The 22,232-nt window shown below is 47.2% G+C and overlaps 1 protein-coding gene across 1 annotated transcript in view; it reads left to right on the forward strand.

The window, feature by feature from the left end:
- The window catches only part of LOC142571014 (cytochrome P450 3A29-like), a 64,101-nt gene that overhangs the window by 36,690 nt on the left and 5,179 nt on the right, over positions 1-22,232 (forward strand). Inside the window, exons 4-10 of the mRNA XM_075679314.1 lie at positions 1,229-1,354; positions 3,905-4,154; positions 4,757-4,887; positions 8,573-8,633; positions 10,542-10,611; positions 21,581-21,689; positions 21,754-21,842. Coding sequence (XP_075535429.1) covers positions 1,280-1,354; positions 3,905-4,154; positions 4,757-4,887; positions 8,573-8,633; positions 10,542-10,611; positions 21,581-21,689; positions 21,754-21,842 — 785 coding nt within the window. The 5' untranslated portion in view covers positions 1,229-1,279. The remainder of the gene's footprint in view (positions 1-1,228; positions 1,355-3,904; positions 4,155-4,756; positions 4,888-8,572; positions 8,634-10,541; positions 10,612-21,580; positions 21,690-21,753; positions 21,843-22,232) is intronic.

Here is a 22,232-nt window from a genome sequence, read left to right on the forward strand (position 1 = left end):
CTCCCATCCTTTCTCGTTTCTAAGAGAAAAGAAAAAAAACGCGTTCTTGTGGCGATTATGCATGTGGAAGCACATTTACGGCACCAAATATGTAGAACACCGCTAAAAATGGGACTGTACTTCTGCGCGCTTGAGCGAAACCGGTATAATAAAACATCAACGTCTTGAGCTAGCTCTCCGTACGTCTATTTTAGTATGTCTTCCGCTATTCTCACTCCGACACTTCAGCAACGCGTCCTTAGGTCATGGTTCCATTAAGCCATGGTTCCAATATGCACGCTTCATCGTGCAATTACAGTGCTTTAAACTCAATAGAAGCAGCTATAGCAGGCCGGCGCATCCACTCTAAGTTTATTCGAATTTCTCGGGCTATTCTGTGTGGCCCCTTACCACGTAGTCCTGTTTCGCTTTACAGCCTTTTATCTTGTTCGACATGCCCGCAACAGAGAAGTTTTTATGCGAAACACAAGCATTCGTTTGCGTAGTAATTCTATCGCACCAACCGGGTCGCGACGTCCCTACGGTTAGAGATTGTCACAACGTACATCTTGACTTAACCTCGGGGTATTTAGGGATAAATGTAATTTCTCTCTTCCGCAATATTTTTACAAATGGAGAAAAGGGTCGTCGAATGTAGTTCCCATCGCGCAACGTTGAAAAAATGTAAAGCTCGGCCATGGGCATTCTTCGCATATATAGGATATATAGGCGTCCTATACATAGGCGGCCTATATACATCGCATATATAGGACGTGCGGGAGCTCATTTCGCAGCCTGACGCACACGATTCCCATGGAGAAACTAACCATACGTTCCACCGAATTCAGGCAGCTCTTCCGTGCAAATATCATGGGCTGGTCGGTTAATACTTGCAGGTTCCACAATCACACGCTTTAGACGGGACAAAAGAAGGTAGACGCAAGACAAGCGTTAAGACTATAACGCTTTCATTCATTTTGTCTACCTTCCCTTTCCCTACCCCTAGTGCAGGGTAGCAAACCGGAGTCTTTCACTCTGGTTAGTCTTCCTGCCTTACTCTCATTAGCATCTCTCTCTTGTCTACCTTCTTTTGTCCTAAATAATGTGTGGGCTCGTGGAACCTACATTTACAATGCAATACTGGTCTTGTTATGGAAAATTTCAGGCTGATTGTTTTTTGTTGCATACAGCAGCCACTGCGCGAAAAAAGAAAGCACCGCTAAATTAAAGAGTGTGTGCCTGTTCACAGGACATTCTGAGTGTCTTGCCTGCGCCCGTAAATCCGGAAGCACTGGTGTTCATGGCACCCGCCCACCGCTGGAAGTCCCTTAGAAGAGCAATCAGTCCAGCATTCACGACGAGCAAGCTGACACAGGTACGTGTCTTAACAATTGCACTTCCCGCGATTGCGTGCGCGCGCGCGCGCGCGCGCGCGTGTGTGTGTGTGTGTGTGTGTGTGTGTGTGTGTGTGTGTGTGTGTGTGTGTGTGTGTGTGTGTGTGTGTGTGTGTGTGTGTGTGTGTGTGTGTGTGTGTGTGTGTGTGTGTGTGTGTGTGTGTGTGTGTGTGTGTGTGTGTGTGTGTGTGTGTGTGTGTGTGTGTGTGTGTGTGTGTGTGTTTAAAGCGAAGCTTTTGTTTGCGAGCCTCGCCGGGTTTCGTGGCCGTGAGTGTGGCGGCCTGGCTATTTCTTTGCAAAATAGGCCAACCAATCACAGCGCCGTGCGCGCAACTTGGTTCCATGCAGCACCACCAGGTGGCGCTCGCCTCCGCACATCCGCGAGAATGGAGGCACCTTGTGGTGATAATGGACGGAGTGATGGATGTTGTACTGCAAGGACGGGGAACAGGGATAGTGAAACAAATAGCCAAAGGGGTTAATAACCTGCGGAATGTTTCAAAGGATATGAAAATCACACCGCGCACGGTGCCAGAGCTTGAAAGGTACGGTTATGCAACTGAAAGGGCAGTGCTTGCAGTAAACAGGGAAACTTGGATGCGCGAAGTGCACCGAGAAGGCCTTGAAGGAGTTTTGGTGCGTGACGGGATGCATTTTAGCGGTAGTGTAGCAGCACCGGTTGGGGGGGGGGGACGTCGATTTGCAGCATAGGCCGTAGCTTTATTCAGGTGGGCCCCAGGCGATCGGGAAGGAAGATTAAGTATTGTATGTGGCGACGTACCAAGCAAATGGCAGAATTCGTCCCCAAGGACTTAGGAAAAGACGCAACAAAGGTAAAAATAGAGACGGTAAAATTTGTCAGATAACCATACACGATGGTCGGAAGCAGGAAAAATGGCTCGAAATTCAAACGCGGCTGAATGCTGAAGATATTAGCGTGTACGCTTTTGCCGAAATGCATGTTCGACCTTTGGAGCAGCCGTCTGTTACTGACAATTTTATAATGTAGTACTACAACAGATACAACAGTATAAGGAACTGGAAGGCATTATGTAGCAGGAGAAAAGACAGACATAAAACAAGCTTTAGACGAGCACAAGTAGGCATCTAGAGATCATTGAGAAGTAAAAAACTAGGGATTACACGAAGAGGTGCTGCATAGATGGAACAGAATAAATACCGAGCAAACGTAAAGGTGGCGAGTGCAGCTCGTGCAAGCTAAAATTACATGCGCAATTGAAGGTTGGGGGCATAGCATTTGCAAAAGAGACAGAGGGGCACCAAAAACGTTCTTGAACCATGTAAGAACACTCGGAGCTCCATATAAGAAATCGCAAACAGTTACGAGGGATGAAGACGGTAGCATACTCGAAGGAGACGCTGCGTTGCGGCAAACCACAAAGCCTATTTCACACCCAAATAGATCCGACAACAACAGGGAAGCCTGAGAGTTCAAAATTTAGCATAGATATCGTTTAGTGTAAATAAACAGATGTCCCTAGTCACCCCGCTGCAGGACCCGATAAAGTGTCAATACAGCTTAATGAAACACCTCGGCCCAAAGAGCAAGGCACTGCTGACAGGCGCCATTGAGCAAATGATTAGAACCAAGAAAATTCCGGTTGGGTGCCACCGGAAAGCAAGATGAACCTCATCTACGAAGGGAAAGGTGACAAGGATGATATAAGCTTGTGCAGGCGCGCTACAGTATAACGTCGGGGATATATACAGGGTGGTCCCATGTAATTGCACCCAAATGTTAAAAATATTCAAAGGCCACGTAGCTAGACAGAACCAAGGTAGCGTTATTTGCTTTCGCTTGGAGGTACTGAGGTAATTTTCTTTTCATGGCGCCTAAATATTTAATTAGTATTAATTGATTATTCAACTTCTCAAATATTATATTTAGATAAAGAATGGCATTGAGAAAGTTGTAGAGCAACATCAACAACTTCCGATGCAGCTTTCTGTTGCTCAGTACGCGCTACATAAAAGTGTTTTTCCGAATGTGAAAGAGGCCCGCAAATACACGAGCGGCTAAGTAAAATATGTTTCGCTCTTACAGAATGCATCCTAGCTCGCAGAACGCCCAAGTGTCCGTGTAACGCGACTGTCGAAAAAAAAAGAACGATAAAGTACGATCGAACAAATTATTTCACACAAACCCCGAGCCACAGCCTTCAGCTTCAGTTAAAGAAGCTTCACAAATGCACAAATAAGAATACGGCATATTTTATAACGAACACAAGGCGACCTCTGAAACGAACATTGCCGCATTCATTCCTGGACGACGTTGTGATAACGAAGGGGTTGTGTTTTCCGTGGTGCCGAGAAAGCAGGCAAAAAAACATTTTGGTTCGCATGCATATATTCAGTATCTTCGTTTTATAGAAAAAAATACAGGTAAGAGATAAACGTCTCTTTCTTGGTTGAATAAGTTGAATGAAAGCTCTCTCGCGCAAAGGAGGAAGTCTAGAAGAAATGCGTAATTAGCTAATGAACATATTAACATTTTATGTAACCTATCACAGGCGTTCAAGGTCTTTGAAACGTGCAGCGAGGAACTGGCGGACATTGTCGGAAAGCAAAGCCTTGTGCACAAATCAGTGGACGCAAGTCTGCTTTTGCGGCGGTACTCCTTGGACACAATTCTCAAGGCCGGCTTCGGCGTCGACATGGGTGTGCAGAAAGCCGAACCTGGTGGGTTTTGGGACAAGCTCGCCGTTGAAAGTGCCCGACTGCTGTCTTCACTCGGGATGCAAGGAATCACTCTAATAGCAAGTACGACAAAGTTTCTTAAAACGTGTATGTATTCTTCAGAATATACAAACGCGCCATGAAAAAGAAGCACTTTTGTACGATGCATTGACGAGCAGAGAATTCTCGTCAAACCTGCAATTGAAGTGGTTTTTGATTGAGTGCCCCAAAGTGAACATTCTAGCTTCCAAAAGTGGTTTTCAATTTTGCTACAGTAAAATCCGATAATTTGTGGACTTGTATCTCTAACGAATAGACCTAAGGTAGTGCCTATAGCAACAATAAAGCTCTGTTCGAGTGCCAGAAGATAGTATTCTGTCTTTCGTTTTGTAGATATGCCAACGATTGTGGTGGCACTTTCGTTATCGGCGTCTAACGGTCTCACGAAGTGACTACCAAGTAAATTATAGTTGTTCCCTCTGTGTAAAAACAGGACTTTGTTCAAGCATTCTTGTTCTTCACGTGTTTTCAAAACCATCTTTTCAATATAGAATGCCCCCTGAAAGGTTGTTATCATACCATTTGACGGTCTTCTACAATGCTGGACAATAATTGATGCAGTAGAACAGGATGGACCTCATATCTGTAGATACAGTACGCCGGATAAGCTGTTTTCCTTCGTTCAGATTGTCTGCCAGAAATTCAACCAATTTTTCTGTGGCTGGCCAGGGTTACTGCGTGGTGCACGGATAAGTTCATCGCTTTAGTCAAGGATATGGTGACCCCAGTCATTGAACGACGCCTGCAGATCAAGCAGGTGAGAGCACCCTTATTGTTGCTGAAAATTTGCCAATAAATAAGAATGGTGGTCGTTTTGAGGCTCGATTGGTGACATATTGGTCGTCGATATTACTGCAATTATTGAGGGGATAGTTAGCACTGAAAACAAAGTTGCTTACGATTCAATATTTCATTGTAGTGCGGTAATACCAAGCAGACGGGATGCTATCCCCAAATATTTCATGTATCCCAGGTTAATTGTGCCAGAATGTAAAAATATGCGAGTGTGGGGTAGCTGTACAGAAACAAGTTGATGTTGTTTGCCGTCGCTTGCAGCAAACCGGACTACTGGTTGTGCTTCCTCTACATGCATAATTACTTATTGTTATTCAATGAAGCTCTCAAATATTAGAGCTGTAATTTACAATGAAAAAGTTGTTGACCATCCAGAAAAATTCCCGATCCGGGTTTCGGTTGCTTAGTACCTGCTACATAAAAGTACAGTGCTACATTAATACAGGCTGAACCTTCACACACAAACAAACAAAAACTAATGGACAAAATAAAAAAAAAAAAACGAATAGTCGAACGAATAGTCGAAGGTTCCGCCCAGCTACATGGCGTTTACATATTTTTAAATTTTGGCAAAAGTTACTTGCGACACCTGCTGTTTGCAAACAGGGACGCCTAGCTGGTTAAAAGGAAAAATTCAGTGCTAACTCAGAAATCGTCCTCCTCTTTTCAACTCAAGACTTCTAGGCGTGTGGGTACGGCGAGGACAAGATCATCTCCATAAGGGTAGAAGTTACGGCTCTGTAGAATGCGTTCTTGGAGGAAAGGCGTTGCTGAGGATAGGCCAAAGAACCGAGGCGTCAGTATGTAAACGTTGCAGGTGGCCGATAAGTGAGCCACGCGGAAAGTCATGGTGGTATACTGCTCGTTGCTACGAGTGAAGACAAATGCAATGTTATATATGGTGCCCTATCTAACTTTATCCATGCTACTCAGGGAAAAAACATTAATATAAACGATGCAAGATGCGATTATAGTACCTACAGTGTTCGGTCGTCAGATCTCTGACGACCGTACACAGTATATCTGATTATTGTAACTTGCAGCGTGTTTTTTAAGTCTCTTTTTTCTTGGAACTCCTCGGCTAACGTAGCCTGGAACACAAGGTATATCGTGACCAACATGAATTCTGATCAATCAGGTCAACAGCTGAAGCTGTATAAACTTTCACATACAATTGTTGCAGATTTACGTGATACGTTAATTGTGATGGTACGCTTTCTATACTGCTATATATTAACAGCGCTTTCGTGAAGTACATAGATTTCTAGACATTGCTCTAGACGTTGCTTTCTAACTTCTTACAAGCTATCCTTAAAATTGCCGACGGCGTGCGGTTTGAATGGCCTCATGACCTCATCTCAGACAATTCTTCCATGCAATTCATTTGCTCAACGTGTTGCGTGTTCAATCTCTCTTTTGCCCATTGAGGGCTTCCGACTTTTCCTGGGCCTTTCTGCGTTGCGAAGTTGTGATGTATGCAGAGGCTACTGCATTCTTATTTGTTATCGAGAGCATTACAGATCTGGATCTTTTTGGGAATAAGGAACTGAATATATGGGTTTTCTCACTGTTTGTAAAAACTTAACGAACAATTATGTTCATAAAAATGATTAATATTTTTGTTCGTTAAACAGAAGCAGGTGAAGGACGAAAATGTGTGCACAAGATTACAAAATACGTAATTGCGTTGAGCAGCTCAAATGAAGTATTTGGAGATCGCGTTCGGTCCACTCATGAACTGGCAGACATAATACCCTCCAAATAAGCGCGCGAATATCAAATTTTGCTGCAGGCGCCTGAATATATACACACAAATTTCACACGCTGTCCATTTCACACTCATATTTACCACTTCTATAACTGCCTAGTGTTGGTGAGGCAGCCCATATAAAACATATAGGAATGTGAAAGTGAACTTCAATAACTGAGCAATTTACTGCACGCACATAATGAATCGCCGTGAAAATTATGTACTTAAAAAGCGTCTTTCGGTAAAATATAACGACGCCCTTCTGTGACCATTCAAATAGGTTAGGTTAGAAGCGCAATAGTTATTAAATGTTAAAAGCATCCCACACAACCATCAATAGAAACAGTTGTGAGGATACATTCTAAAAATTCTGCTTGCTTTTATTTTGCCCTTATATTAAGACGTTAAGAGGGGTTTGGGCTGTTCACGATCTATCTACTGCTTTCATTCAATGCATCATCTTTATATACTTAGCTTTATATACCTGCGCATATCGCGTAAGGGTTTTTCTTGTCACATTTTAGTTCTTCATTTAAAGAAACATAAATATTTCTTTTTCGTTTCGCTCCAAATCAAAAAGCACATTCAAGAGATGCAGCCGTTGCTGCTGAGCAAGAATTTTTTTTTTCAATGACTTCGAGCAACGCAGTAAACGCGGTTGCTTTGACATGGACCACCAAAAACGATACGTCTGCACGGATTCTCGAACATTCACAATTGTTACAGAGTGTCATCGCTATTGCAATTTGTATAAATTCTTATTATGCTGCTTACGAACGATGAATAGTTCAAGTTCATATTTATTTAGCAATTCGTTTCAGTTCTCTAGTCTCAGAAGCTATTTCGCAGCAGTAAGAATACCACGAAACAAGACATGTTACTCAGTGCGATAATAAAGCTCCGCAAAAGCGCATCAGTTCAGTGCAAATATGTAACAGAAGTGCACAGAATTTTACACCCGCATCTCCATCAGCAGAATTGATAAGGATTCAGGTGCAGCGATAATCTCACGCATGACAGCACTACGTTTCTATGTTTCGCTTTTTTTTGGTTGTTAGCCGTACTGAAATATCGCAATTATTCTCATTTCGTGTCTAGGTGCACATATGTCTAGCATACTATAGGCCACCCTGTAATAAGCATGAAATGCTTTTAGCTCCCGTTGCCGGCGACCTTCAAGTGTCATTGAGACAAAAGACAGAGCCATCATCTGGTCACTCAAGTGAGAACATCCGGGAAAGTTGCGAGAGAAGGACGAGATCATCCTGGCAACCAGTCAAACTTAAGGTCTCTGGCCCCCAACTCTTCGTACGGAACCTCATTACACACTCTAGTTACTGCCAAAATATGGTACAAAAAATATCGCTTCCGAGTTATTCCTAATGTTTGTTCACAATATCACTCAAGCTGTAAATTTTACTACGCTGACGTAGTAGTTTGTCATTTCCGATAACGACGTTCAAAATGCCGATACAGGGCACCATTCACTTCATTGTCATCTTTTGGGGTTGAGAGAGGGTTGCCTGTGCTCTTCGGAGTTCTGCGGTGCGGGTTTTTGCGTCACCGCGAGAGATGGAAACATGCTGCGCGCCACTTTTTTCAGGCGATTTTCGTCTTCTAGCTTCGATGTGCGCTCTGTCTCTCTGTCGTCTTTCGCTGTCTGCTGTGCCGCCTTCCACCGGTTTTATCTAGCTGCGCAGTGTCCATATGGACCAATGCACAGTATCACGTCATGCGGTGTGGTGTGGTGGGCCGTTGCGAACAAGCACTACACCCATTTTACGATTGTGGGTAGTATCCTCTCCGACCAATCTTCTTGGTGGGTTGCCATTTCATCCTTACATCTACTCTCGATAACGGGAGAGCCAGCAATCTTCTTATATTTATTTTTTTTCAGAACAAGGCTGGCGACATCCTCCAGTTTCTGCTTAAGAGCGAGGACGTCAATGCCCCTACAAGTATGTTTTTAGTTCTATCTAAACCGAGCTGCTTTGATTGCAGCATGCGCGAAATTTTTTCCTCAGGTAGTATCTTTCGTTGTTTTTCTTAATAACAATGCTTTCCGTGTGAGGTATATATATTCGTTTACAAATTCCGTTTCAAGATCAGAAAAATTCAACGACATTCCGATCGTTCCTATCGACAAGTGCCTGCAGGTTATGTGGTTACTGAGTAAGATAGGAAGAAACTAACGCCGGGCCTAGCCATAAATAATAAATATTGATACGGAACAGCCACCACAGTGTGGCTACACCGAGGTGAAGGAAGACTACGTGTGCGCCCGTTTGATTTAGCGTCGCCATTTTGGCCTCCGTTAGCTCCGCTTTAAATAAATTGTATATAGCGTTGGGCATCAGCTACATGTAACATTAATTTGGTGGAGATGCAGGATTTTAGACAAGATGTTCTTTAGAGTGTAGCTGTCACAACGAGAGAAAAGTATTTGCTACCTCATTCATTGAAAAGTTCTCAACGTTTACCTTAACCTAACCATACTAAATATTCTAGTCAGGCAAACCTCGGGTAGCCCGTGATTGTCGGCGAACATGATGCAACATTATGAAGCTAGGTACCAAGATTAACGCCAGGACTCATACATTTATCGTAAATTGCACTGTGAGGTTATTCAGCAGCTTTTCATATTTTCGTACTGCCTATGGCATAATCATGAAATGATATAGGAAAAGAAAACCACCGTGGTGTTGTCAAATGATGTTATTCTCTTCTTTTTGTTTTTTTCCTTTGGACAAAACAAGGATATAAAAGGTTACCAGCTGGCTTATTGTTGCGTTCTTTGCAATTTCTTGACCTTTGGGGCCGATTGTAGCGTGAAGTTTTTTTGCGGCCTCAAGTGGAATATTGATTTGAAACAGTGACTGCTGCTGCAAGCTATTGAAAAGTGAGCGAAGTCTATTGCTGTAATTATTAATAAGACGCTCTAAGTAATGATTGCGAACAATTCCTTTTTCACAAAATTTCCTCCCGTGCTTCGAAGCAATCCAGCTACCTCCGAAAACCTAAATGAATATGTAATATGCAGTCATGTGCTTTCAGATTATATACCTTGAATGATGTATCTCCCTTGTTCGGGGCAATTTTGTGCTCTCTCATAGACTTGTTTGCATTGAATACATTCGACTTTGAGACTTACAAAACCCTTCTAAACTTTCGATGAAAGAACCACCAAAGAACATCGTCAAAGTCCGCGATAGCTTTCACATTGGTCCTGCTGGGTGTGTCTCTTGTGTGGAAAGGACGCGGCCTTGAGCGCACCCTCCTCATCGCTCTCCTTTTCCTATGTGCAGGACATCATTGCCTGCTCCAACCAATCAGGTGGTTTCGTTTCTTTCTTCTTCGCTTGCGAATGCCCGTTTACTCTCCTCCTCCTACTCCTCCTCCGCATAAGTGCTTCCCTCTTAACTTCTTCACACACCCTCACTTACACCACCGTGTTAGACCGCCGTCTGCCAACCATGGAAACCTAAGGAAGTAGCTAAAGAAACATATTCCTTGGATACAGCATATTTTGTTGCCGTATGGCAGATCGACTCCTTGATCTAAAATATCTGCTGTACTTTATAACAAAAATATATTCAAGCAACTTGCACAGCGAACTGAACATAAATACATGTCAAGGTGTTGCTTCGTCAGTGAACGGCTTTTTAGGTCCTTACGTTCAAGAATTGTTTGGAATTTTTCAGTTGTTTAGGCTTTATTCAACAACGTTGAATACGTTTTTAATCCTTTAAGAGGATTAAAATGTCATTCCTTCGAATATGGCGCATTTTAGCACTCTCCGCACTTGGACTTCGTAAACATCTTCCCATGTAATATAAGTCCTTGCATGCTATGTTCTGTTTTTTCAGGCAATCAAGTTCACTGCCCCCTATCTAGATCGGAGCTTTTGGTCAATGCATGCGCTTATGTCTCTGCCGGGTAAGTACCTTTCTTTGCTGTGGCAATTACGTACATGTACACTTCAAGCCAATTTTCGCCGTCGCCCTGGCTTATTTCTCAGAATTATGTGTATGCCAGCCCACAAACCAATGCCATGAAACAGAAATATTAAAAGTGCAAAACCACATCAGTGCTTAACCTGCAAACGAAGTAATTTTACTGGTGTGCTTCTTTACGAGCAGTATAATGGCGTTTGTGCCATGTCATTTAACACGGACTGTTAAAAGCTTGTAAGGATGCCAGAAAATTTTGCCCCAACCACGTATGTAGCGTACGCGTTAGTCGGACGCGCGTATATATATATATATATATATATATATATATATATATATATATATATATATATATATAATATCAAGAGGCGTCACAGTTGATTGATGAAACGAGAGGACACAGAGCTTCGGCAACACAGGCACAAGGCTTCCGACCACTCGTTGTCGTCGTCTTTCTCGAAGCCGTGCCTGCTGCTCGTTCTTCTCCAGTACAGTTACCTCCCCGGAGAAGAGGAGCCGTCTCGGCGACCTACGGGCAAGATTGCACAGGTGGATCAAAGTACGGCTTGAGCTGGTGAACTTGCACGATTATGCGCCCTCGGCGGCGTTTATCGGAAGGCGGCTCAAGGGGTTCTACCAAATAGTTCACAGGAGACATTTGACTGACGACACGGTAGGGTCCCTGGTACTTGGAAACAAGGTTGGGTGAAAGTCCAGGGCTGGTAGCGGGAACCCAAAGCCAGACTAGTGAGTCAGGGGCATAGGGTGCTGGAAAGGAGGGAATATACCCAAGGTGCTTCTGTCGCTGCTGATCTTCCAAAGTAAATGTGCGGGCAAGCTTTCGGCACTCTTCCGCGTGTGCAGTAGCTTCGGACAGAATAGTAGCCTCCGTTGTGTCAGGGCGATACGGAAGGATGGTGTCCATTGTGCAGGAAGGCACGTGTCCGTAAAGAAGAAAGAACGGGAGAAATCCTGTAGTGGTCTGTGTGGCGGTATTATAAGCGTACGTCACGAAGGGTAGAGTTCGGTACCAATTGGTTTGGTCAGATGCGACGTACGTGGCTAACATATCGCCAAGAGTGTGGTTAAAACGCTCAGTCGTGCCATTTGTTTGCGGGTGGTATGCAGTAGTAGTACGGTGAATTATGTTGCATTCCTTGAGCAGGGCTTCTATAACATCACACAGAAAGACGCGGCCTCTGTCGCTCAGCAACTCTGGGGGCTCCATGGTTAAGTATGATGTTACGCAGAAGGAACCAGGCAACATCCCGCGCAGATGCGTTGGGCAGAGACGAAGTTTCCGCGTAACGCGTGAGATGGTCTATCGCCACCATGACCCAGCGGTAGCCATCCTAAGTACTCGGAAGGGGCCCATAAAGATCAGCTCAGACCCGGTCGAAGGCCCGTCCTGGACAAGGCAATGGTTGCAGTGGGGCAGCTAATGCATGAGGTGTATTCGATGTTGGCAAGCGAGGCAGGAGCGGACATATTGACGGACGAATCGGTACATCCCGTGCCAATAATAATGAATTCGCAGGCGCGTGTACGCTTTTAGTACTCCTGCATGTGCGCATTGTTGGGTCATCGTGAAACGCTGCACAGATGTCCGAACGTAGATGCCCAAAAACCACGAGTAACCATTTGCGCCCGTTCGAGAGGTTGTTACGGCGGTGCAGAAGCCCATCACAAACAGCGAAGTGATGTGCTTGGCGACGCAATGCACGGCCAGTACAAGGCGCTGATGGGTCTGACAGAAAAGCCAGCATATCAACAATCCATGGAACCGTCTGCTGCTCCAAAAGCATATCCGTGGCGGTGAGGGAGGACTCGCGTATTCGTACTTTCTGATAATTGGGCTGGCCTGAGACTGGGGAGCGGGACAAGGCACCCGCGTCCGAATGTTTACGGCCTGAGCGGTAAAGCACTCGAATATCATACTCTTGGAAGCGAAGCGCCCATCGAGGGAGGCGACATGAAGGATCTTTCAAGGAATTCAGCCAGCAGAGTGCATGGTGATGATGTTGAATGGGCGGCCGTAGAGGTAAGTACAAAACTTAGTTATTGCCCGAATGTTAGCCAGGCATTCTCTTTCTGTAGCGGAATAGTTTGCTTCCGCTTTCGTGAGTGCGCGGCTAGGGAAGGCAACAACGCATTCATTGAAGCCAGTCTTTCGTTGTGCAAGAACAGCGCCAATGCCGACGCCACTGGCGTCCGTGTGTATTTCTGTCGGTGCACTTGGGTCAAAATGACGAAGTCTGGGGGGGGGGGGGGTGAGGTTAGAAGACGGCGCAACGTCGGGAATGCGGTATCGCAAACTGGCGGCCAAGCCAAGGTGTCGTGGTCACCCGTGAGAAGCTGAGTCAAAGGCGCTATTATGGTGGCGAAGTTGCGGATAAAACGACGAAAATAGGAGCATAATCCGATGAAGCTGCGGAGTTCTTTTGTGGTCTTTGGTCGTGGAAATTCGGCAATGGCTTGGAATTTGGTTGGATCTGGGAGCACACCATCTTTCGAAACAACGTGGCCAAGGATGACTAGCTGCTGGGCGGCGAAGCGACACTTCTTCAAGTTGAGCTTGAGTCCGGTATCGGCAAGGGAAGTGAGCACGCGGAACGGGGTGTGATGAAAAGTCCGGGGAAAAGTTGACAATTTCATCGAGATAACAAAGGCATGTCTGCCATTTGAGGCCCCGGAGGATGTTATCCATCATTATTTCAAAAGTTGCAGGCCCATTACACAGGCCAAAGGGCATAATGGTAAATTCATATAAGCCGTCAGGCGTAACAAATGCCGTTCTCGGACGGTCTGCATCAGCCACCGGGACCTTCGAATAACCGGATCGTAAGTCTAAGGACGAAAAGAATTCAGCGCCTTACAGACAGTCCAGTGCGTCGCCGATACGGGGAATAGGATAGAGATCTTTCCGGATTATCTTGTTCAGTCGTCGATAGTCCACACAAGAACGAATTGTCCCATCTTTCTTTTTGGCCATCACTACCGGAGAAGCCCAAGGACTGTGTGATGGCTGTATCATGCCGCGTCGGAGCATGTCTCCTACGTGCTCATCGATGACACGGCGCTCCGTCGCGGACACACGGTATGGACGTTGGCGTAGAGGTGCGTGGCTACCGGTGCCGATGTGATGAACGACTGCGGAGGTACTGCCTAAACATTGTTTTTGGAGGTCGAAAGAAGGTCGAAATCGGTTAAAAAGGTCGACGATCTGCGTGCGCTGACTCAGAGTGAGGTTGTGATCAATAGACGGAGCAAACACTCAGTCACATGATGGCGGAGGCGCAGAGACAGGGAGAGTCAGTGCCTCAATGTGAAGAGGAGTCGAGTCATCAGGCACATCGTAGACAGAGCTCGTGTCGAATTCACCAGCAAAGCTGACGCACTCGCCATGGTGTAAGCTTGATGGATGCGAAAATGGATTCGTAACATGAAGTGCGCTGGAGCCCTGGTGAAAGGGAAGGCGGGCAAATGTATGCAAGAAGCGATGAAGGCCTGCAGCAAGTTGAGATGGCGTGAAAGGAACTGTGGAATCGTAGAAAGCAGCACAGGAAATGGGTACAAGGGTGGAAGAGAATGGAGGGATATCATTAGCGGTGGCGACGAACACTCGAGCGTTCGAGTGTTCGAGTGCTCGAGGGTGGAGGCAAATCTTCAGAAAGACTGCCGCAAAATGGAGTCAGCGCAAGTTCTGCACGGGAACAATCAATAATAGCGTGATGAGATGAGAGTAAGTCCCCTCCTAGAATAATGGCACCAGAGCAGCGGGGAAGAACAACAAATTCAATGTGGCATAAACTGTCTCGCATGGCGACGTGGACGGTACATGTTCCTAAGGGCTCAATTGGCTCAGCGCTTGCTGTGCGTAGCGAAATGGCAGAAAACGGCGTGGCGAATTTTCAGAGCGTACGGCGAAGCTGTTCGGCAATCACGGGCACTGTGGCACCCGTGTCGACAAGCGCGTGAATGGCGATACCTTCGGCAAAAACTTCAATGACGTTCGTAAGGAATAAACGAGGGCTTGAGCAGTTCGAAGAGATGGACGTTCTTGTCTCCGGAACTCCGCCTTTTAGTTTTCCTCCACAGCTGGAGGGCGGCGGACGATGGGGGACAGGGAACGTCGACGGGGAGATGGAGACCGGCGAGTGTTGAAGCTTTGGGGAAAAGGAGATGAAGAAGCGAAGTGCGGAACTGGCGGTGAATAGCGGGACTGGGAGTCAGAAGCATTCCCCTGAAGTCTCACAGTATCGTGAGGATATCAACCTCGCCGGAGGCAGCACCGTTCGACGTGGTCAGCAAGGCCACACGCGAAGCAGATCAGCCGGTTGTCTTGGGTACGCCATGGATTATCAACAGGGAGCCCAGGTAACGGTGCACAGTTCGGAGCTGGGCGTAGGGGCTGTGCAGGCGCGCAGAAGCCGCTTCTGGGCAAGTAGTTTTCGCAGCTGCAGAAGTCAAGGCGTCGCAGCCGCTTGTAGGCGTGTAATGCGCAACTTCATGCGGACGTCTTGGCCTGACGACGACGGCAGCGTACGTGAGCAGAAGCGTCGCTGAAGGTGGCTGATTAGCGAGAGGAAGTGCTTCGGTGACTTGTTCATGGATGACGCGTTGCAGTTACGGGGACAAATAGCACTCAGACGACTGGGTAGCAGGCAGCAGTGACAGTTGGCGCGCGACTTCTTCGTGAACGAATTGCTTGATTTGGTCGAGTAACGAACTAAGTAACTGCCAGTTAAAGCCGAAACCATGTCGTCCGGCGCAGCAGCTCGGGGGGTGGTAACGCGTTGTTTGCGGAACTCATCGTAGCTCTGGCACAGTGTAATGACCTCGTCAATCGTTTGAGGATTTTTCGACAAGAGAATTTGGAAGGCGTCATCCTCTATGCCCTTGATGACATTCTTGATCTTTTCAGAGTAGGGTATGGCGGGATTAATGCGCCGGCAAAGGTCAACTATGTCTTCAATGTAGCTGGTGAAGTTTTCACCCTTTTTCTGAGCGCGACTACGCAAGCGTTATTCTGCGCGAAGCTTGCGCACAGCAGGGTGACCGAAGACTTTTTTGAAACAATGGGTAAATTCTGTCCAGGTGGAAAGGTTGGATTCATTATTCCAGAACCAGAGATAAGCGACTCCAGAAAGATAGAAAATGACGTCAGTGAGTTTAGCTTTGTCATCCCACTTGTATGCGCACTCACGCGATCGTAACACGAGAGCCAATCCTCCACGTCATGGTCGTCGTTGCCACTGAAGACCGAGGGATCTAGTTTGAGTAGAGCACCGGAGTAGACAACAGGCGAGGCCAGGGGAGGATCGGGCTGCGCGGCGTCCTTAGGCATGGCAGAAACGGTTGAGAGTGTCCATCTGCGGAGTTCCAGGTCTGTGAAAGGCACAGCACGTCCACCAAATGTCAAGAGGCGTTATAGTTCGATTAATTAAATGTTCAGATAGCAGAGCACGTAGCGATAGGACACAGAGCTTCGGCAACACAGGCACAAGGCTTCCAACCGCTCGTTGTCGTCGTCCTTCTCGAAGCAGTGCCTGGTGCTCGTTCTTCTCCAGTACAATCCTCCAGTACCGTTGCGGACGACGAAGAGGCGTAGAGTAACATCGGCCGGAGAGTGTTCAAAACGGTCGATGAGTGCTCTGATGTAGGCGTCACGGCGTTGCTCGTCGGCGAAATGAAGCAGCTGTGATACAGAGAATACGCAAGCAGCACTGGTAATAGGAGGAGTCAGAGTCGTCAACAGGGTAACGAGACGAGCTGTCAGCGTCTTGGTGCAGGCGACCAGACTTGTACACCACGGAATATGAAAATTCTTGTTGCCTCAAAGCCTATCGACCAAGCCGGCCTGTAGGATCTTTCAGCGATGAGAGCCAGCAGGGAGCATGATGGTCATTGACTACGGGAGAAGGGGCGACCGTAAAGGTACGGACGGAAATTGGCAACCGCCCATACAACAGCGAGGCATTCTCGTTCCGTAATTGAATAGTTGAGCTCCGAAGGTGCAAGAAGGCGGCTCGCATAAGCAATACCACAATCTTGGCCACGCTGACGCTGGGCTAAGACCGCTGGGCTACGCCATGACGGCTGGCGTCTGCACGCAATTCTGTAGGGGCATCGGTTTCGAAGTGGGCGAGAATGGGTGCTGAGGTTAGAAGAGCGACGAGACCAGAGAAGGCGGCGGCTTCCGATGTACCCCACGAGAATTTGACGCCTTTCTTCAAAAGATTAGTGGGGGTCTAGCAACTGCCGCAAAATGTTGAACAATATGACGAAAGTACGAGCATAGCCCCACAAGACTTGGAACATCTGCGGCTGTTTCCGGAACTGGAAAGTCTCAGACAGCGCGAGTTTTGTCGGTATCAGGCTGTACTCCGGAAGCGTTAACGAGATGGCCTAGAAGAGTAATTTCGCGGTGGCCAAAACGATATTTGGACAAGTTTAGTTGCAGCTTCGCCTTTCGAAATACATCAAGTATAACTGTTAGACGCTCAAAGTGAGTGCCGAACGGTGGCGAGAAGACGATGACGTCGTCGAGGTAGCAGAGGTACGTGGACCACTTGAAACCTTGGAGCAAGGAATCCATCATACGCTCGAAGGGGGCAGGGGCGTTGCATAATCCGAACGGCATTGCTTTAAATTATTATAGGCCATCTGGGGTGATGAACGCGGTTTTTTCACTAACCATATCGTCAACAGCAATCTGCCAGTATTCAGAACGACGATCAATAGAAGAGAAATAGCCGGAACCTTGCAGGCAGTCAAGAGCGTTGTCTATACGTGGGAGCGCGCAGACGTCTTTCTTAGTAATGTTGTTCAGATGACGGTAGTCGATACAGAAGCTCCACGTGCCGTCCTTTTTCATAACCTACACCACAGATGACGCCCAGGGGCTCGAAGAAGGCTCAACGATGTTTTACTTAGCATTTTGTTCACTTCATTTTGAATTACTCAGCGTTCCGACGGAGAAACTCGATACGGTCGTCGGTGAATAGGTGTAGCATCGCCAGTAAGAATCCAATGCTTGACCGTGAGCGTCTGGCCTAAAGGGCGATCGACGAAGTCAAAAATATCTCGGTAGGACGATAATACTTGGCAAAGGTCTTCAGTGCGTGCAGAGGACAGGTCCGTCGCAACCACTTTCATTATGTTGGGATCGGCGCCCGAGGCTGGCGCGGGGGTCCCGCTGAGCTCGCAGGAACCATCGGTCGATAACGCTGCCACGCGATGGTCGCCGAGACAATCAACGTTGGCAAGGCAAATACCTTGCAGTAGAATTTGCTTTGCCAAAACAAAGTTAAAGACAGGCATGCAAGTGTGGTTCGCAGTGAGAGTAAGTATACTGTGAGGCATGGTAACGTCAAACTGTAGTGGAATGTTAGGCAGGGGAGTGACGAGGTACACGCCATCAGGAGCTGGTGGGGAAGACAACAGTTTAATATAGTCTATTGATTTTGCGGTAGGCGAAGAAGGCCGGTGGAGCATAAGCGGCACTGGGGTGGTTCAGTAGGTTCGGCGAGAATCGGTAACTCAAGGCGAAGGGCGCTGGCAGAGCAGTCATAAGAGCAGAATGCGCGGAGAGAAAATCGAGGCCGAGAATGAGATGGTGGGAGCAATGAGCAATTAGGGTGAAGAGGTCAGGAGTGTGGTGGCCGGTGATGCTGACACGTGCCGTACACATTCCGATGATAGGCACAGTACCACCATCCGCAACGCAGACGGCGCATGCCGACGCTAGGTTGAGGAGCTTGTTCAGTCGTCGTCGGAAGGCAGCACTCAGAAAGATGTGCTCCTGTATCGATGAGTGCAGTGACAGGACAGCCGTCAACGTCAACGTCAACAAGGTTTTGGTTCGTAGGTAACGTGAGCAGAGGATTTGAGGGCAGGATCGGCAACGCAGCTTCACCTCCAGAAGCTGCAGTGCCTAGTTTTCCGGCTGGGTCCAGCAGGCGATAGGCGGCGAAGACAAGCAGCGGGGTTGGGGCGAACGAGATTGATGGCGTCGAGGTGAGGGCGAGCGGTTGTAGCGAAGGTTCGGAGCAGGGGCATCAGTGGCAGTGGGTTCATGGTGCGTGGCATAGGGAACAGAAGGTCCAAAGGTGCGGGAATAAGTGGCGGCGTATGTCCGAGGAGATGGTGGCCATCGGTTGCGGCAGTGACGAGCGACGTGGCCGATGTGACAGCAGTGGAAGCAGATCGGCCTGTCATCAGGGGTACGCCATTCGGACGGGTTGCGGCGAGATGTGGCAGTAAAGGACTGCCGGGGACGAACAGGGCCGCTAGAGAACTGAGGAACACTGGGTTGATAAGTTGAACGCACAAAGTTCACAGCCATGTTCGCAAATTTCTATCTGACGACGGCCTGAATCATCGCAATCGTGGTTCCTGGTGGATCGGGAGGTGTCGCTGAGAAAGCTGGCGTACAGGCGGCCTGGAGTTCGCGGCGAACAATACGGGTTACGTCGTCACAGGTGGTAGTCTGACGCGGTCGACCCTCACATGTCGACGTAGCAGCAGTGTTGGGTAGCCGCGTGATGTGGTGTGAGATACGGCGGCTCTTCGCTTGTTCAAGGCGACGACATTCTTTTATGATGGCGTCAATAGTCGAAACGTTGCCGAAAAGAAGTATGTTGAAAGCGTCCTCGGTGATGCCTTTTAGCACATGCGTTACTTTATCTGCTTCAGAAATAGCATCGTCAGCTCTGCGGCATAGAGCCCAGTCGTCGAGTCTATATGAAATGTGTGGCTCTGTAGGTGTCTGAACACGAGACGCAAGAGCCGTTCTCGTGGCAAGCTTGCGCCCAATGGGTTCACCGAGCAGTTCCCGTAGCTCTTCTTTGAAACTGTCCCAACTGGTTATCTCGTCGTTATGCGTTTGGTGCCACACGCGTGGGGTGCCGCCGAGATAAAAGATGCCATTGGGGAGCATAATGGTTGGGTCCCACCTGTTATTAGCGCTGGCTTGTTCAAAAAGCTTGATCCATTCGCCAACATCCTGTCCCTCCCGGCCAGAGAACACATCAGGGTCGTAATGTTCGGTAACCGTGACGACTGGAGCAGTCGGACAAGCTGAAGCCGTTGCAGAGGCGGTCTCGTCATCGAGAGGCACAGAAATTCAAATGCACGGCTATAACCTTGTTATCGCAGTCACTGCTTCTACCAAACCATGTGTTTGTAATTATTTACGCCGCCTAAATACTCAGCACATTTAGTTGCCAGCTGGACCCCCTCTGTAAGGCAGCCTCTGAAATCCTAGTTGTTTTGCATATACAGTGCTACATATATTGCTGCACAATAGCTTGGTTATGATGATTTCAAAAGGTTCTCTGTAGCTCTCTCTATACCGACACAGCGTTTAGAAAATCGCAGTTCCGCCCGAAAGACGAAGCAAAGACTGCGACAGAAAATTGGTAGATAGCAACGAGGTCGTAGAAGGAAACATACACACAGAGAGACAGCGCTGTCCTTGCATGTCTGCTTCTTCCATCCTTTTCAGTCGCGCTTACGCATTCTATCGTGGATTCAACCAACTAGCACGTCAGCTTGTTTTAACTAATTTAACCAGCGCGGTATCACGCGAGCACAGGTAAACATGAACACATCTCGCTCGATGACAGCGGAAACATTCTGTGAGAACGCTGGAGTTAGGAGCCAATGGACTTCCGTGTATCTGTCGCTTCAACGTGAATGAAACGTTGAAAGCATAAAGCTTTAAGCTTTAAACGCTTTAAAGACGAGGCCCGCGCGGGCGTGCACTATGAGCACGTCGCAAGTTGCTATCAACATAGAGTTTCCTAAAAAAATTGCTATCAAGACACGAGCGCCGATGACGCGTCCCTACGGCGTTCGCCAAAGGCGTCTACCACGGCGTCCGCGATTCGCGTGGCCAACGCCGTAGAAGACGCCGCGGTTGTATCCACTGTGTATCGCGAGGCAGGCGAGGAGGACATCAAGACACCCTGGCAGCCACCAGAGAAGACCGCCCGTCCTCCCTCGACTGACCCCCTTGCCTCGCGCGCCACAGGAAAGGGCGCTTGTCCAGGCAGCATTTCTCGCTCGCGCACGCGAGATTGAACCGCGTTCGTCGGTTCACCCTCGCAAGCTTTTACTCAGGCGGAACCTCACGGCGACGACAGAAATGAGCCTGGAGTGTCCATATAATCGATAAAAGTCTAACTGCGCTCGATGGTCAAAGAACTTTGCTTGCAGATATAAAGAGGTCGTGCCTTTGTCCCATTAAGTTTACTTCTCTCGAATTTCATACGTTATAATATTTAACGAGAAACGATCTGTTTGGCATACACGCTTATAGGCGGCTATACTCAAGTCTAATAAAGATTTGTAGAAAATTGATAACGTTGTATATATTCACCCACAATTCCTACGAATCCGCATCTCTGTGTCAAAAACAGACATCAAATTTCCGTGAACTGCTTGTGTTAGCGCACATCAAATCGACGATTTTGATGTACGAGTTTGGGAACTTACGTATAATTTTTACATTGTTTAGGAATAATTTTCTAAGGTCGTTCTTAAAATTAGGTGGTACATTCCCGAAGGACGCATAGGGATAATCCGTCAGTCCCGTCTGCTTAAGGTTCCTCAATTGGCACACCTTACACAATTATTGTGCCGCAAACTCGCACGATATTTTAATAAAGTTGTGTGAATGACTGAGCGTCTCTTGTTGCTGCAAGACTTCGCGGCAAACTTCACGCGTCATCTTCTTTTTATCTTGCCATTCTGAACAAGTCTTGTAAAACCATGATGGTCTTTATCAAACTACTTCTCCCAACACACGGTAGGTTTTAACTTTTTCTTTTTATTAAACCTAACCTGGTTCCAATCGGTGCAGTGGAAGCAGAGATTAAACAATTTATCCGTGCCCATGTATTTAGACAGGAGCTCCCGAGCTAAAGCATCCTCTAAAATGCAACTTTCAGGTTAGACAGCACGGTCCACGCAGTTGTATCTGCTCTGTACTCCCTGGCCACGCATATGGACATTCAAGAAAGGCTGAGAAAAGAAATTCACGCCGCGCTGAACGAACAGGTAACAGGGATGGCGGTTCTCTTCCAAGGTGTGCGCCTCATCTCCATGACTTGTATTCATGCAGGGTCAGCTCACCTATCACGCTGTCGGACGAATGAAATACCTCGACATGGTGATCAAGGAATCGATGCGTCTGTATTCTCAAAACGTTGCGTAAGCCAAGATATCCCGCCTTGTTTGATGAAAAGCTCTGATGCGTGAATTAGCTTTTGGCAGACGTTTTACCCGCTGTACCAGCTAGCAAATCAAATTTGTACTGCATTTTAAGTACACCTTCCATTACCGTTAAAACCAAGCTACACGCAGAAATGTGTATTTGCGAACAAGTAACACAATTCGGCACTGCACATCATGCCACCAAAAAGAAGGTGCGCACCACAATTAGATGAAGAGAAACTCACAGCCGCTGCTCTTTGGCGACGCAGTCGAAAGTTCCGAGTCGATGGATTGATTTAATTATTGACTGATTTCATAATACAAGAAATTACTAACTTCAGTGGCCGGGTTTTCCGGTCCGCAAATTGTGATTGTCTAATTATGAAG

This window comes from Dermacentor variabilis, chromosome 2, assembly GCF_050947875.1.
Source record: "Dermacentor variabilis isolate Ectoservices chromosome 2, ASM5094787v1, whole genome shotgun sequence".
In the NCBI taxonomy this organism is placed as follows: domain Eukaryota; kingdom Metazoa; phylum Arthropoda; class Arachnida; order Ixodida; family Ixodidae; genus Dermacentor; species Dermacentor variabilis.